This window comes from Panulirus ornatus, chromosome 42 (genome assembly GCF_036320965.1).
Source record: "Panulirus ornatus isolate Po-2019 chromosome 42, ASM3632096v1, whole genome shotgun sequence".
NCBI lineage: Eukaryota > Metazoa > Arthropoda > Malacostraca > Decapoda > Palinuridae > Panulirus > Panulirus ornatus.
The window spans coordinates 1,565,117-1,579,691 of record NC_092265.1 but is presented as its reverse complement, the minus strand read 5'-3'; the positions used below and the strand labels follow the sequence as shown (position 1 = coordinate 1,579,691).

Sequence of the window (14,575 nt, the reverse complement as noted above, 5' to 3'; positions counted from 1 at the left end):
TATCAACGTATACATAAAGATACAAAAGCAAATGGATTTGTATGTAGCATTTATGGATCTGGAGAAGGTATATGATAGAGTTGATAGAGATGCTCTGTGGAAGGTATTAAGAATATATGGTGTGGGAGGCAAGTTGTTAGAAGCAGTGAAAAGTTTTTATCGAGGCTGTAAGGCATGTGTACGAGTAAGAAGAGAGGAAAGTGACTGGTTCTCAGTGAATGTTGGCTTGCGGCAGGGGTGCATGATGTCTCAATGGTTGTTTAATTTGTTTATGGATGGGGTTGTTATGGGGGTGAATGCAAGAGTTTTGGAAACAGGGGCAAGTATGCAGTCTGTTGTGGATGAGAGAGCTTGGGAAGTGAGTTAGTTGTTGTTCGCTGATGATATAGCGCTGGTGGCTGATCCAGGTGAGAAACTGCAGATGCTGGTGACTGAGTTTGGTAAAGTGTGTGAAAGAAAAAAGCTGAGAGTAAATGTGAATAACAGCAAAGTTATTAGGTACAGTAGGGTTGAGGGTTAAAGTGTGTGAAAGAAGAAAGCTGAAAGTAAATGTGAATAGGAGCAAGGTTATTAGGTACAGTAGGGTTGAGGGACAAGTCAATTGGGAGGTAAGTTTGAATGGAGAAAAACTGGAGGAAGTGAAGTGTTCTAGATATCTGGGGGTGGATTTGGCAGCGGATGGAACCATGGAAGCAGAAGTGAATCATAGGGTGGGGAAGGGAGCAAAAGTTCTGGGAGCGTTGAAAAATGTGTGGAAGTCGAGAATGTTATCTTGGAAAGCAAAAATGGGTATGTTTGAAGGAATAGTGGTTCCAACAATGTTATATGGTTGCAAGGCGTGGGCTATAGATAGGGTTGTGTGGAGGAGGGTGACTGTGTTGGAAATGAAATGTTTGAGGGCAATATGTGGTGTTAGGTGGTTTGATCAAGTAAGTAATAAAAGGGTAAGAGAGATGTGCGGTAATAAAAAGAGTATGGTTGAGAGAGCAGAAGAGGGTGTGTTGAAATGGCTTGGACATATGGAGAGAATGAGTGAGGTAAGATTGACAAAGAGGATACATGTTTCAGAAGTGGAGGGAACAAGGAGAAGCGAAAAGACCAAAGAGATGAAAAATGGAGTGAAATAGATTTTGAACAATTGGGGCCTGAACACGCAGGAGGGTGAGAGGCATGCAAGGTATAGGGTAAATTGGAATGATGCGGTATACCAGGGTCAACGTACTATCAATGGACTAAACCAGGGAATGTCAAATGTCTGTGGTAAATTATGGTTAGGTCTGTGGGGCCTGGATGTGAATAGGGAGCAGTGGTTTCGATGCATTACACATGACAGCTAGAGAACATGTGAACAAATGTGGCCTTTTTTGTCAGTTTTCCTGGCACTACCTTGCTGAAGCAGGGGGTAGCAATGCTATTTCATGTGGGGCGGGGTAGCGCCAGGAATGGATATGGCAAGCAAGAATGAATATGTACATGTGTATATCTGTATATGTCTTTGTACATGTAAGTATGCGTATGCATATGTGTATATGTTGATATGAATATGTATACGTATGTATATGTATGTGTATGGGCGTTTATGTATATATGTGTATGTACGTGGATGGGCCATTCTTTGGTCTGATTCCCAGCGCTACCTCACTGACGTGGGAAACGGCGGTCAAGTATAATAAAAAAATAATAAATGAACCAAACTCTGGGTGACATCTATTGACACGTGGCAATCTCTCTAAGATAAAATTATCATTCAGATAATAGGTTATACAAAGTAAACTGTACCTTAACATTAACTCTCCCTGAATGTTTTTCCATCTCTCCAAGGATGGCAGAAAACAAGGAAGATTTGCCAGTCCCAACACTCCCTACAACAGCAACCAATGAACCCTCAGGCACATTCAAGTTGATGCCTTTGAGCACTGGCTGTCCATCTTCCTCTCCATGGCCCCATGCAAACGTCCCATTTTCAATTACAATTGGTTTACCTGAAAAAATAATCATAATCTAACTTAAAAGAAATATATGATAAATGGAATCTTAATGCAACTTCCTACATCAATTGATCAATAAGAGTGGATCACCTAGGAATTGCAATTAACCATTAGTGAGAAAGTATCATATGGAATACAACTTACTCTCTGTGTTGTCTCTGGAAACGTTATTTGGATCTAGTTCATCAGCATTCATGAATTTGTTCATCCTTGTGAGAGAAACCTTGGCCTTTAAAAGAACAAAAGATTAATTAATAATACATAGTTCACTTACATTAAAACAATCTCATCTATGCATAATGCATTCATTATTACAGTTTAACCTAATAATATTGATTCTTTTCTAGCTAATATATGGAAAACATCATCAAATAACACTGAATAATAGCCCAACTGGAGGCAGGTTAAAGTTTCCAGGCCTTTCAACAACAATCTAATCCTGAGATTATGCAGACAGTGGAGAAGGTTCATATTTGAGTGTGTACAACTTCTCTCCCAAAAAACTAATAGAACTCTTCAGATATTGATTCACAAAAATAACTATGTATAGAAACACATACATAATAATAATGAACCCTAATGAAGGAAAATCAGGATACATAAAGCAGTAAAACATGCCCTTTTCTAAAATGGTTAAAGTACTGTTAATGGCCTATCCACTAATATGCACAAACATATTCATAAACAGTCATACATGCACATATACATACATATATATGTACATATCAACATTTATCTATTTATTTATTATACTTTGTCGCTGTCTCCCGCGTCAACAAGGCAGCGCAAGGAAACAGACGAAAGAATGGCCCAACCCACCCGCATACACATGTATATACATACACGTCCACACACGCACATATACAGTGGCAACTACAATATTAAGTTTGAAGCAATCAGTTCCGACAGTTTATATTAGTAAGACAAGGTTTATCATAATTAACATCTCTTTGTTTGTTAATAATTCTTCTTTACTATTATACTTGATCGCTGTTTCCTGCATCAGCGAGGTAGTGCCAGGAAACAGAGGAAGAATAGCTCATCCACTCATATACACATATAAGTTAGATAATATAATTACAAAATTTTAACAGAAGTGACTTACCTGTACTAAACTGGAGATGAGCATTGGCAACATACCAATGGGAAAGCGTAGGAGATTGAATAGTGCAAGAGAGACAAAAGCAGTTTTAGCATCCAAAACATTTTCTGGAGACAAATTAACATACGTAGCAAATGTAGCCAAAGACACCTGTAGAAGAAAAACAATACAACCAAATTAATGAAATATATATCAGAAAAATGACTCCCAGAATAAAACTCCAAATACAATTATCATTTCCATGAAGTGTGAAAAATGTCCTTAGGCCAACCTATTTCGTAACTTCAAACAAACATTAGACAGTTGTTATGTCAATAACATTTCAGCACACCCTCTTCTACTCTCTCAACCACACATTTCTCACATCTCTCTTACCTTTTCATCACTTACTCGATCAAACCCCCTTACACCACATAATGTCCTCAAACATTTCATTTCTAACACATCCATCCTCTATAACAAATGCCTCACAACAATACCATATTGTTGGGACCACTATTTCTTCAAACATATCCATTTTTGCATTCCCAAATAATGTTCTCTCCTTCCATACATTATTCAGTGCTCCCAAAACTTTTGCACCCATCCCCCACCCTATGACTATATTCCACTTCCATGTTTCCATTCAAGATATTTTAGACACTTCACTTCCTCCAAGTTTTCTCCATGCAAACTTACATCCTAATTAATTTGTCCCTCAACCCTGCAAAACCTAACAACTTTGCTTTTATTCATATTCACTCTAAACTTTCTCCTTTTACACAATCTTCCAAAGTCAGTCACCAATTCTGCAGTTCCTCACTCAAATCTGCCACCAGTCCTGTATCATCAGCAAACAACGACTGACTCACTTCCCAGGCCCTCTCATCCCTATGATGGCACCACAAACCCCTGCCACAGACTAACCTTCACTTAGAATCATTCATTCTCATCTCTCCCTACTCATACACAAGCCTTACACCCTTGATAAAAACTTTTCTGCTTCTCGCAGCTTACCTCCCACACCATATATTCTTAAGACCTTCTACAAAGCATCTCTATCATTGTGCCTTCTCCAGATTCATAAATGCCACAATCAAATACATCTTTTTTTTAATATTTTCTACACACATTCTTTAAAGCATGCACTTGATCCACATACAACCTCTAACACTTCTGAAATCACACTGATCCTCCCCATTCTGATGCTCTCTACATGCTTTCACTCTCTCAATTAATACTCTCCCATACAACTTACCAGGTACACTCAACAAACGTTTACTTCTGTAGCTTGAACATTCACTTTTAGCCTCTTCCCCTTATACAGTGGCACTGCACATGAACTTTTCCTATCTCGAGACACATCATGATCCATAAATACACTGAATATCCTTATCAACCAATCAACAACACACTCGCCCCCTTCTTTAAATTCAACAGCAATACCATCTACTTGAGCTACCTTGCCGCATTTCACCCTACGCAAGACTTTTACCACCACTTCTCTTCACCAAACCAATCTCCATAAATCTCTCGCTTTGCATACCACCCCGATCAAAACACCCTTCATCTGTCACTCTATCTTCAAACACAATTAACAATCCTTCAAAATACTCATTCCACCTCCTCACTTTTTCACTATCTGTTATCACTTCCCCCTGTGTCCCTTCACCAATGTTCCCATTTGTTATTTTGTCTTGCACATTATTTACCTACTCTCTCTCTCTCTCTCTCTCTCTCTCTCTCTCTCTCTCTCTCTCTCTCTCTCTCTCTCTCTCTCTCTCAAGTATAACAAAAACAAACAAAAATATATATATTCATATTATATTATACTTGATCGCCATTTCCCACATCCGTGAGGTAACGCCAGAAAACAAAGAACGGCCCATCCAGTCATTATTTTTCCTTATTTCTATCATACTTTGTCACTGTCTCCCGCGTTAGCGAGGTAGTGCAAGGAAACAGACAAAAGAATGGCCCAACCCACCCACATACACATGTATGTACATGCACGTCCAGACACACACATATACATACCTATACATCTCAACGTATACATATATATACACACACAGACATATACATATATACACATGTACATAATTCATAGTCTGCCCTTATTCATTCCCGTCACCAACCCGCCGCACATGAAATGACAACCCCCTCCTATCACATGTGCGCAAGGTAGCACTAGGGTAAAACAAAGGCCACATTCGTTTACACTCAGTCTCTAGCTGTCATGTATAATGCACCGAAACCACGGCTCCCTTTCCACACCCAAGCCCCATCCAGTTATATACACACATATATACATAAACAGCTATACATGCACATATACATACATATATATATCAACATTTACACATAAACATACACATACACAGACATATACATATATATATATATATATATATATATATATATATATATATACACATGAACACAGTCATACTTTCTTGCCTTCATCCATTCCTGGCACCACCCAGCCCCAATAGGAAACAGATGAAGGAGTCAGGTGGGGAGTGTTCATCCTCCTCGAAGGCTCACATTGGGGGTGTCTGAATGTGTGTGAATGTAACCAAGATGAGAAGAAAGGAGAGGTAGATAGTAGTTTGAAGAAAGAAACCTGGAAGTTCTGGCTCTGAGCAAAATGAAAGTCAAGGGTAAAGGGGAAGAATGGTTTGGAAACACCCTGGGAGTAAAGTCAGGGGAAAATGGCGATCAAGTATAATAAAAAAATAATAATAAATATTCTTAGGATAAAGGTGAAAGAATACTCCTCCATATTTCCTGAGTATTGTGTAAGGTAACTAAAGGGGGCAAGGGAGTGGGAGTGGAACACTGGAACCTCCACACCTATTGTATTCCAATTTCTAAAAGAGCAAATGGAAGAAGGAGCTAGGCAAGAACTGCTCATCCTCCTCGAAGGCTCAGGATAGGGTTTCTCAAAGTAGGTGGATGTAGTCAAGATGAGAAAAGAGAAGAGATATGTAGTAAGTTTGAGGAAAGAAACTAGGATGTGCTGGCTCTGAGTGAAACAAAGCTCAAGCATAATGGAGACAAATAGTTTGGAAAAGTCTTAGGAGTAAAGTCAAAGGTTGGTGAGAGGACAATGGCTAAGGAAGCAGGAGTTGTCAATGTGTGTGTGTGTGTGTGTGTGTGTGTGTGTGTGTGTGTGTGTGTGTGTGTGTGTGTGTGCGTGTGTGTGTGTGTGTGTGTGTGTGTGTGTGTGTGTGTGTGTGTGTGTGTGTGTGATAGAATGTGAGGGAGTAAATTCTACATTAATGTGGGTAAACCTGAAAGTGGATGGCAAGAGAAGGGTGATTATTAGTGTTTATGAACCTGGCCAAGAGAATACTAGTGTTTATGAACCTGGCCAAGAGAAGAAAGATCAAGGATGACATGTACTCTGGAAGCAGTTGTGTTCTGGGAGCATCTGAGTGAGTGCATCAGCAGTTTTGATATATGAGACCAGGTATTAGAGATGGGTGATTTATATGCAAAGGTAAGTAATGTGTTTGTTGAGGGTATAACTGGAGCACATAGGGTATTCAGTGTTATGAATGGAAATGGTGAAGAGCTTGTGGAGTTATGTTCATCCCTCACACACACCATTCTATTCATTCTTCCCTATTTCCATTCAGGACTCTTCCACTCTGTTTCTCCATGTCTCAGATGGTCTTCCTCTCACACCAACCCCTTTAATCATGCTATCATAAACTAACCTTGCAAACTCCCCATCTTGCAATCTTTCCACCTGCCCAAACCACCTCAAACTGTTATGCTTCATCCACTCTACCACTCCACAATTCATTCCCTAAGCCTTTGCATTCCCTGACCTTTCAAAGCAAATATAACAAACATGCACACTATACAAAATATTGCTCTCAGAACAATGACTGGCTTCCTGACAACCAGAAACACTCAACACCACAATGAACCAAAGATCCTCTGAATTCAGTCCCACCTCGAAAAACTCAGTATCCAATCTTATGTAACAGCACTAGACCCCTCCCACCCAAACCACTTCATAACTAACCACCAACCCCAAGTAGAAATAAAAAGCTTAACTCTAAGTCACACTTTAGTAACCTCTACTCACAGATCCCACTACCTATCTATATATCTGTATCATTGACACTTGCTCCCACCTGGAACTCCATCACTGGGTGGCCATGGCAATAGTCTCCATAATCAGTGAACTAGAGTGCTGCTTCTTAGCCTTTAGGGACTCACATACTGTGGATCCCCAAGCCCCCCAAAATAAATACAACACAAACAAAACATATACACACTGAAATAACATAAGCACTGACTTCCAACCCACCAGACATAAATCCATCAGAAGTCACACTCCACAGTCAGATATGAATCACAGTCTCCCATCTGTGCTCAAGACATCACCCATTCCTGCAGTACTACAAACAACATCTCAACACCGTGCATACCTATGGTGATGCAACTATTGTCATAAATATACTGAGAGCCTTCAGCTGAACAGCACTGTACTCTTTGCACATAGATGCACACATATCACAACTCTTAGGACCTCCCCAAGTGCTGCAGGAGCCTCACAAAGACAGACGGGAATCCTGGGGCAGGAAGTACGGAAGTATCAAATCTAACATCACTGCAATGTATTGTGACATAGAAACAAATATTTCTTTGCCATCTATGTCATCTTCCTACCATATGAAGTTAGCAAACAATCAGTCAACTCTTGATACTAAAGCTCTAGGACAAGTGCACTTTTATGTTAGTCAAAGCTCAATGATCCACTCTTTATAGTTAAAAGCTTCTTTAATCATCCAGTTTGTATCTTACCAAAAAAGGTGTGCAGGTCCAGATAAAGCTTGACCCAGCATTCAAGTAAGCTGTCTGCTTCAAAACTTTGACCTCCTTATTACGCACAGTAACTACTTGGTCCTCAAAGGATGGTTCCCATGCATATAACTTTAAAACCTGGAAATCAAAATCTGATCTAAATATCTTAGTCAATATACCTATAGTCACACTTTCAAGATCACACAATCTTATCATCTTTCTCCCTAATGATACCAAACGTTCTTCATAAAGGCCACTATTCCTTCATACCATAGTGGAGGACAACAAGGACAATAAGGAAAGAAAAAAATAAGTTCAGAAAGCAAGATACTAAGCTGGTATCAAAATAGAAACCTAGTGGTAGGGGATCAATACTTGTGATAGAATTAAGCATTCAAAAGAAAAAAGACAAAGTACATTATCCAAAAATATCAATGACTTAAAGTATCAATGACTCATATAACTAAGACATGCTATGACCAACCTTTATACCATTCAGGATTTCATTCATGAGCTTCACTCGCTGATCTTTGTTCTTCATTTGCTTTATCTGTAGTTCTTTGGTTTTATTAGCAATTGCCCCATTCACTGGGATAAGCACAATCAAAACTGCCAAGCCAGCAAGTACAGATGGACCTGGCCCAAAAAAATATTTTTGTTAAAAAGGATATTCTTGTAGTTCAATTTTTGTAAGCTAAGAAGGTTGGTTAAGAAAAAAATCTGCCAGGCTATCTCTGAGTAAATCCATATACTCACCTACATTAACAGAAAAAAAAAGTTGGTTTTGATGAATAAAATATGGTTTCTTTCTGGGACAATGTCCTCCATGCTGTAAGAGATTCTCTAAGATCTCTGGGAGTCAGAACCTTCTAACCCCTGCCTTCTGGTGTTGCTTTCAACTCTGCCATCAGTGTTGTTTCATCAACAAACAACAACTGACTAACTTCCCAGGCCTTCTCCAAGCCTACAGACTGCATAACTGCCACCTTCTCCAAGACTTTCATTTTCAACTCAATCAATGAATCCACAAACTAAATATCCACAGGGACACCACACACCTTTGCCGCAGACTAGCCTTCACCCTTTTCCTAATTGTACACGTCTTACAACCTTGATAAAATCTCACTTCTTCTAATAGCTTTCCTCCCACAATATGCATTCTTAAGTCCTTCCACAAGGCATTTCTATTAACCTATCATATGCTTTCTCCAGACCCATAAAGACCACATAAACATCCCTTTATGTATTACTCATACACATTCTTTAAAGCAAACTCATGATTTACAGATTTACACATCCTCAACCACTTCTGAAACCACACTGCACCTCCTCAGTCTGATGGTATGTACTTGACTTGAACCTCCCAATCACCATCCCACTTCAATCACCATATCATAATTATCATCATGATCATTATCATCCTTTTTCAACCCTAAAAACAGAAGAGTAAGAATACTGATTGTGTATTTCCAGTGCATAATAAAAGGTGACCAAGGGGAGGATCAGGGGGATGGAAATCCTCCCCCTCCTGAATTACTTTCCTAAAGGAAGAGAAGTAAATAGTAGGGAATTTTTCTTCTCAGGTTCATTGATATTTTCATCATACTACCTTCCTCACATGGGAAACAGAAAACACGTATCAAAGAAAGAAATTACCATTATCATTATCTATATTTTTCAATTATCTACGTATTTTACTTGATTGCTACTTTCCACGTTAGCAAGGCTCCGCCAGGAAATAGACAAAGAAAAATCCATCCACTCTCTTACACATATATACACATATACAAAGATAACGTACATATACATATGTAGGGTGTTCTGATCAGGGTGGTGTGCGAAGAGAGAGGGCCAGGGAGAATGGTTTGGTTAAGGTTTGGTTAAGAGACAGGAGGTAGTGAAAGCTTTGCGGAAGATGAAATCCAGCAAGGCAGTGAGTTTGGATGGTATTGCAGTAGAATTTATAAAGAAAGAGGGTTACTGCATTGTTGACTGGTTGGTAAGGATATTCAATTTATGTATGAATCATGGTGAAGTGCCTGAGGACTGGCAAAATGCATGCATAGTGCCATTGTACAAAGGCAAAGGATATAAAGAAGAGTGGTCAAACTACAGAGGCGTAAATTTGTTGAGTATTCCTGGGAAATTGTATGGGAGGGTATTGATTGAGAGGGTGAGGGAATGTACAGAGCACCAGATTGGGGAGGAGCAGTATGGTTTTAGAAGTGGTAGAGGATGTGTGGATCAGGTGTTTGCTTTGAAGAATGTTGTGAGAAATACTTAAAAAACAGATGGATTTGTATGTAGCATTTATGGATCTGGAGAAGGCATATGATATGGTTGACAGAGATGCTTTGAGGAAGGTCTTATGAGTATAGAGTGTGGGAGGTAAGCTGCTAGAAGCAGTAAAAAGTTTTTACCAAGGATTAAGGCATGTGTACAAGTAGAAAGACAGGTGGGCCATTAAATCAAATGAAAACACATTTCTTAACTCACCAAGAAGATCCCACAGAAAGTAAAGGGCCAGGACAATCTGAAGTGGTGCTGACCATATCATGTTTACATAAGTTGTGAGATCCATAAATCGCTGGGCATCCACAGACATCAGGTTCACAATCTCTCCAACTGTTGACTCTTTTCTAGCAGAACTGGAGATTTTCAAGGCCTGCAAAACATTAACAGTATAACTTAAATATAAAGTAAGGGTACTTTTATGAGTATCATCACAAAATACGTTCATGAAAATACATCCAAACATTCTATGCATATCATTCCCACTGTCACATACAAAATATTTCCCTAAGAATTTGGTTGATGTCCATCACACAGTACTAAAGATCCATGGCACAGCTCTAATCATTTGCAATAAATTTTTCTTGGCATGATTTTCATATTAAACAAGCAAGTGCTACATTCAATCCACTGACAGCACGTCAACCCCTGTATACCACATCGCTCCAATTCACTCTATTCCTTGCCCTCCTTTCACCCTCCTGCATGTTCAGGCCCCGATCACACAAAATCTTTTTCACTCCATCTTTCCACCTCCAATTTGGTCTCCCTCTTCTCCTCGTTCCCTCCACCTCCGACACATATATCCTCTTGGTCAATCTTTCCTCACTCATTCTCTCCATGTGCCCAAACCATTTCAAAACACCCTCTTCTGCTCTCTCAACCACGCTCTTTTTATTTCCACACATCTCTCTTACCCTTACGTTACTTACTCGATCAAACCACCTCACACCACACATTTTCCTCAAACATCTCATTTCCAGCACATCCATCCTCCTGTGCACATCTCTATCCATAGCCCACGCCTCGCAACCATACAACATTGTTGGAACCACTATTCCTTCAAACATACCCATTTTTGCTTTCCGAGATAATGTTCTCGACTTCCACACATTTTTCAAGGCTCCCAAAATTTTCGCCCCCTCCCCCACCCTATGATCCACTTCCGCTTCCATGGTTCCATCCACTGACAGATCCACTCCCAGATATCTAAAACACTTCACTTCCTCCAGTTTTTCTCCATTCAAACTCACCTCCCAATTAACTTGACCCTCACCCCTACTGTACCTAATAACCTTGCTCTTATTCACATTTACTCTTAACTTTCTTCTTCCACACACTTTACCAAACTCAGTCACCAGCTTCTGCAGTTTCTCACATGAATCAGCCACCAGCGCTGTATCATCAGCGAACAACAACTGACTCACTTCCCAAGCTCTCTCATCCCCAACAGACTTCATACTTGCCCCTCTTTCCAGGACTCTTGCATTTACCTCCCTAACAACCCCATCCATAAACAAATTAAACAACCATGGAGACATCACACACCCCTGCCGCAAACCTACATTCACTGAGAACCAATCACTTTCCTCTCTTCCTACACGTACACATGCCTTACATCCTCGATAAAAACTTTTCACTGCTTCTAACTGAATAATATGTGTGTGAAAATAATGCAAGCATGCAAGTTTAGAACCATGAAGAAACAGACAAACAGAAGAGGAAAAAACAGATATCAAATAAGGAAACAAAAACGTTTAAAGAAAAGCCTTCCCCACCAGTTCCAAGATAAAACTACCATGCTAAAGACACTGAAAACCTACTTCTTAATTGCCCTGCATTCACCCTACAAAGACAGACACATACCATCACAATATTAAATACTACTTAACCTGTGAACTTGTCTGGAGAACATGGTCAGCTTTCTCAGCACCATGGAAGCTGATCCTGGGTTAAGAAGCCAAGATAACACATTTTTCTTTTATTCATACCAACCTGATTTATTAACCTTAGTGAGGTAGCGTCAAAAACAAATAAACAATGGGATCATTTGCTCACATCCATTGTCAAGTTGTTATGTATGGTGTACCAAAACCAGAGCCTCTCATCCACAGACAAGCTTCACAGACTACTCACGGTTTCAACTGACTGCTGTTAGCCCTGGTTCAGCCCAGTGACAGCACATTGCCCACCAATACAACACATTAGTCTTATTCATTATGTCCCATGCAAATCTCTTGGCACCTGAATATTTGGGCCCCAGAGCACAAAAAGCCTTCTTTACTCCATCCCTCCATCTCCTTGTGCTATCCCTGCCCAATAGTAAAATCTCATCATAAGTACTTGTAGGTAAGTAGGTACTCTCAGTGTTTCTGGGAACTGTAAAGCTTGATAAAAGGCATGATTCAGCAAATATCATTAATCATAAGAGAAATTGTGTTTCCATTTATGGAATGGCAGAGATAAGTTGTGAAGGCAGATTTCCTAGACTGCAGGGTGGAATCGAACTGACAGAGCAAAATGAAAAAAGACAAAATGGTATAGCAAACAAAAAAAACACTGAAAGTGGATAATAGCATGCTAGAGTGTTTTGGGTGTGTAAATAAGAAGAATGCAAGGACAGACATCTATGTGTATAAGCAAGAAGTACAAAAAGAGTGTTGCAGAAAACTTACAAGTGAGATGAGAATGCAAAAATGGGAGAGTATGTTGCTAAAACAGGTGCGAGCACAAAGTGTCTGTTACTGCACAAAGATCAGGTTGCATATAAGTTGTTCTAAAAACTGGATATACAATGAGTAATAAAGTCTTACATCATAATATTTTGCTCATTATTTACCTTGCGATACACTGCAGATATGACTCCAGAACGAATCTGAAGGCCCACTAACATCATCTTCATGAAATACTGTCCAAGCAAAAATGATTGTACCTGTGCAAACACCAGCATCAACACAGCATAAAGGTATCCATGCCACGTAGGCTCATTCTCCTCTTCATTCTCAGAAAAGTTTATTATTGCACTGAAAATAAGGAAAAACAAATAAAAACAATGAAACCTTAACTCTATAAACCTTTAACCATAAATCAATGCTCTTAATCAAAGCATCAAACAGTTGCAACAAAGCACTAAAAAACTACAGAACTCTACAAAAAGTCTAGTTTAAGGATGTGCTATGAGATACCTGTATCAAGTATCACTAATACAGAGATATGCATTAACATATGGCAAGTGCCCTCAGTCAAGGTTGTGGTTTACATTACACAAAAAAGTTGAAAATTATTTCACAGGAGCCATCAAATTATTCCTCATACATTTTGCTTATATCTTTCCTTTTCTCAAACCTTTCTAGTTTTCTTCCTAATGAGCTTTCAAGGTCAGTACATACAATTCTGCACATTTCATTAAACTTGAATTGTTAAAAAAGACGACTATAAGGATGAAATATGTTCAGAATGTCAGACTTTTTTAATATAAATGATGCCAAGCAGAAAGCTATGAGGTCTGCTCTGTATGACCTGTTATATTACATATCTTCCTAACTAGGTTTCTGTCACTTTTAATGAAAATTCTCACAGTCATATCAGTCACTACTTGGCTCCATCATTCTATCTCCTTAACATGTTCCCTGAACTCTAGATTCTCATTTATGATGAGTCTTTCTTGCCTGCATTCAAAATACAAACCATCTCTCTAACATTACAAACATCAATTCAACATTTCACAAGACCTCTCATTACCAAGCTGAAAGTCCCACACTGAAGACAGTCAGCAACTACTCAAGTGCCCTAAACTCATCCCACAAAGACTGACACACATCATCACTCTTCTTGGCCTGTGGTCCCATCCACCAAAAATGCGTAGCCTCCTGAATGCTGCAGGACCCCATAAAATGGATCAGGGAGGTACAGTAAAGCATGGTACACGCAAACATTAGTGGACTTAAGTCACTCATTACTAATAAAATCCCTCTTTAAAGTTATTGAATGAGCCAGAGTATTTGCAGCCTTTAACAAAACTCACATGAAATCTTACAAGGGGAGTGATATCTGGATCATGAATTACAACCAGTACAAGTGTAATGCAACAGTTAGGACATGTGGAGGAGCTGTACTGTACATCAAAGGTTCCCTTATGACAACTAGATCTACTAAATTCCTCAAATGAAGGGGAGAAGTTAATCATCAAGACTGGGAACTTTAAACTGGTTATTTCACAGATGTACAGAGATCCCTCTTCATCTGAAAACCTGGAGAAACTGTGGTTGACAAATCTGCAGTTGGCAAAGTACTGACCATATGATAGATAAGGGGTTAGGAGGTGTGAAGCTTAAGATAGATAACTTAAGTCCTATTACAAGCATTTCAAGATGAAAAATCAGTATTTCAT

At 39.2% G+C, this 14,575-nt stretch overlaps 1 protein-coding gene across 4 annotated transcripts in view; it reads right to left on the bottom strand.

Annotated features, from left to right (window-relative positions):
• LOC139761808 (multidrug resistance-associated protein 1-like) overlaps positions 1-14,575 on the bottom strand; it is a 134,959-nt gene that overhangs the window by 94,988 nt on the left and 25,396 nt on the right. For all 4 annotated transcript variants that reach the window (XM_071686294.1, XM_071686295.1, XM_071686296.1 and 1 more), the window contains exons 8-14: positions 13,025-13,208; positions 10,390-10,558; positions 8,378-8,529; positions 7,894-8,031; positions 3,094-3,240; positions 2,133-2,217; positions 1,780-1,982 (exon numbers count right to left, since the gene is read on the bottom strand). In XM_071686294.1, coding sequence (XP_071542395.1) covers positions 1,780-1,982; positions 2,133-2,217; positions 3,094-3,240; positions 7,894-8,031; positions 8,378-8,529; positions 10,390-10,558; positions 13,025-13,208 — 1,078 coding nt within the window. The remainder of the gene's footprint in view (positions 1-1,779; positions 1,983-2,132; positions 2,218-3,093; positions 3,241-7,893; positions 8,032-8,377; positions 8,530-10,389; positions 10,559-13,024; positions 13,209-14,575) is intronic.